This window comes from Sorex araneus, chromosome 9 (assembly GCF_027595985.1).
Source record: "Sorex araneus isolate mSorAra2 chromosome 9, mSorAra2.pri, whole genome shotgun sequence".
Taxonomy (NCBI): Eukaryota; Metazoa; Chordata; class Mammalia; order Eulipotyphla; family Soricidae; genus Sorex; species Sorex araneus.
The window spans coordinates 19685725-19689154 of NC_073310.1; the positions used below are offsets into that span (position 1 = coordinate 19685725).

The 3430-nt window shown below is 48.1% G+C and overlaps 1 gene segment (V, D, J or C); it reads left to right on the forward strand.

Moving 5' to 3' along the window:
* The first annotated feature begins 917 nt into the window (after positions 1 to 917).
* On the forward strand, positions 918 to 1431 carry LOC129407025 (immunoglobulin lambda variable 2-23-like). The segment is given in 2 exon segments: positions 918 to 966; positions 1109 to 1431. Coding segments are annotated over 2 exon segments (372 nt in total).
* Positions 1432 to 3430: the final 1999 nt, after the last annotated feature.

A 3430-nucleotide genomic window follows, 5' to 3' on the forward strand; every position in this document is an offset into this window, starting at 1 on the left:
ATTCTACATGATAATGGACATACCCTAAGGTTAGTATCCTAACAAAGAATGGGCTTCCCAGTTGCTGCCAAAAGGACACTACAAAAAAAAGGCATGGGAAGAGGGAAATCAGATTTTCAATGAAAACACTTTGTGGCTCTGCAATGATTCTATCTCGTCCTGAGATGCCAGGTACCATGACAGGGATCTGGGTATGACCACACATGCTCCATTGACAGCTGCTGACTCTTTTGTGTCAAGTGTCCCTGCTTGACCTCAAAGCCCAATAAATCGTGAGTCCATTATGGAGAGGCATCCCTCCAGGAAAACAACCAGAAATCTATTCTGTGGACCGGCCACCTGCAAGTGCTCATCAGGTTCAGGGAACTGTTGAGGTGGTACCAATGTCCCTGAGTACCTTTATCAAGCTGATACCTTTTCCCTCAGAGAGCTTTAGGCCTGACACTTCACTTGGCACTCAGATGTTGATGTTTACAGATCATACCCTCTGAGCATTATAAACCCTCTGAATATGAACGTTTAGGAACTTCTGAATCCGCTCCTGAGATTCAGCTTAGGAGCAGTTGCATCTGTATTTGGACAGCTGACACTTGGATAGTGCTGGCATAGTGTTTGGTCTCTGTGGTTGATCTTCATCTGACAAAGCAGGTGGCGCTCAGGGCTTGTCCCTGAGCCAGCTTGGGGAATTACCACAGAACCTGTCCCTGGGGATTAGTAACTGTGACCTCTAGCACCCTGGAGGCTGCCCCTGCTCCCCTTCCAACTCAGCTTTCACAAATGTAGGCCCAGGGGCAGAGGGGAAGGGGGTGATTTGCATAAAGGGCTCCTTTCTGCTCTGCCCTCAGGGGAAGATAAAAGGGACTTTGTGCAGTTGTCTCCCTTGTGAGCTCAAGATCAGATTCCAGGGTGTCTCTGCAATGGCCTGGCCTCCTGTCCTCCTCCTTTTCCTGCTAGCTCAGTACCCAGGTGACTGAGTGGGAACCTGGGGAAGTGATTTTGTGGGAGACCATGATCAGGGTTGAGGGTGCTGTGGTGGGAAAATGCTTTGTTTTGAGAACAGGCTGTGGCTTGTAACTGTCTCACCTCTGTCTGCATTGCTCCATTCCAGGCTCCTGGGCGCAGACTGGACTGATGCAGGAAGTATCAGTGTCAGGTTCTGTGGGACAGACAGTCACCCTCACCTGCACTGGAACTAGCAGCAATGTTGGTTCCTATGGTGCGGGCTGGTACCAGCAGATTCCTGGTGCTGCTCCCAAAACTGTGATGCTTGGAAGTACTCGACCTACTGGGATCCCAGATCGATTCACGGGGTCCAAATCTGGAAACAAGGCCTCTCTGACAATCTCAGGCGTGCAGCCTGAGGATGAGGCTGATTATTACTGTGCTTCATATGACTACAATATCAATAATGCCACAGTCTTTCAGACTTGAGGGGAAATGAGACAAAAACCTAGCCCTGGTCTAAGTGATCCCCCACAGTCCGTCTGTGCCAATCTGAGTAATGGGGAACTAGTAACTCTTCATCCTTATGCATTGGCTGGTCTAGATCAGGTGACATGAGACTGTTACCCTTGAGCCTCCGTGTAGAGGTTCTTGTACCATTTGATCCTGGCCACACCAACTGCTCTGAAGGTGGATGGAAGTAAAAACCTGGGTCCATGCTTCACACATAAAATCTGCCTTCCCCGTTTGAAGACAGGATAACACCTACCAGCTACATGTCCGGACAATGGGAGACAACCCTCTTTTGATAAGACTGGAAAAAGTGACTTAAAGCGACCATGGGGATGGCACAGGTTATTCTCTATTTCTGAATGCTCTTAGTGACAGCTGCAGAGTGAGCTCCTTACATGCCCCAATTTTGGCACTGGGTACTCTCTGATACTGAGACAGGTACAATTAACCTTGGTCTGTGCCAGTTAGGGCCCACACTTCAACATGTGTTTGTTCAGGGACCTACCGAGGTTATTGGTTGCACGAAATTCCTTGCTTGTCCCCTTTCTACTTTGACGATTCCAGTCCTCCTGAATTGTGTTTAATGGTAAAGATTGTGCCACAGGTATATATTGTTATAGGAAGGGAACTGGGAAGGTCAACTTGTAACCCTGATCCAGTCCCACCAGAAACCCGTACTGCTCCTGCTTCTGCTCCTGACCACGGCACCTGCATCCTGAACAAGCTAGTGGTTTTATTAAGGGCAGAAGAAATACAGTACAGCTTCTGGCCCTAAGGCAGCAATACCAATATATTAATGACCCTGTGACTGAGGAAAACTCCTCAGTTTAGTTCAAAGAAAAGGTAGAAATGTGAGGGCGAAACTAATGCCATGACAGGCTGCAGCTAACATTAAGTCTCAACAAAGCCTCAGTTTCTGTTTCCCTGGCAGGACTTGCAGTTTCTGGTAAATTCCTAGTTGAAAAATTTGCCTAGATAAGGAACTGGGCATTTGGGTCTGGCCGGCTGAGAGGGGTCACTGTATCCTTCTTAGAAACTGTTACTAACTGTTGTCTAATTGCTGACCACTGTTGTAATAGGGCCAATGCTGAAGACTGCTCGAACTCTGAACTCCATATAAACCGCTTGTTTTTGGATTCTTCTGTTGCTGGTCTTTGTGGGTACTTTGTATATCTTGGCTGTTAACCCCATACTTAGCACCCGAGGTCTCAGTCAGAGTTTGAGTGTCATTGTTCAAAGGCGAATGACATGGGCCTGAGTGAGAGTGCAGCAGGTAGGATGCTTGCCTTGACATGGCAGACTTAGGGTTGATTTCTGTCACCATCTATGGCCCGTCAAGCCATGCCAGGAGTAATTTCATAGCATAGACCAAAAGTCACCTCTGAAGGCCCCTGAGTGTGGTCACTTTCAAACAAAACCCAAATCAAAAGTAATTGCCAGACACAGATCTTGAGGAGATGGAAGGGATGGTCAGGAATATTCAGGGAGTGATATCTGTAGGCCTTATAATGTGTTTTCAGATATAGTAAAGTCTTTTAAGATGGCAAACTTGGTGGGTGGTTATGGGGACAGATGGAGCTGGATCCTGAACTCACTAGTGGAGACTCAGAAACGGTGCCTGGTCTATGTTGCATCAGGAAACTATCTCTATCTCTTGGGGCACTGCAGAGCAGAATATTTCCAGTTCACAGAGCCTCAGTCCCATATATGGTGGGACATTGAGTTGAGGCACATTTGCATGAGCTGCTGGTCTCTGTGAACCTGTGAGAGGGATAAGAGAGTGCACCCCCCACTGCAGGGGTCAGAGGGCGCTGTGCACCTTGGGCTGGATCCTCTCCTTGTGCTCCTCTCCCACTGCACAGGTAGGGATAAATTCAGGACTCTGGGGCAGGGGTCTAGTCAGTCTCTGGCTCAAATCCTTGTAGGATCACCCTGGTCCCTCTTCATCACCGTGAGTGTTTGTATTTCCAGGTTC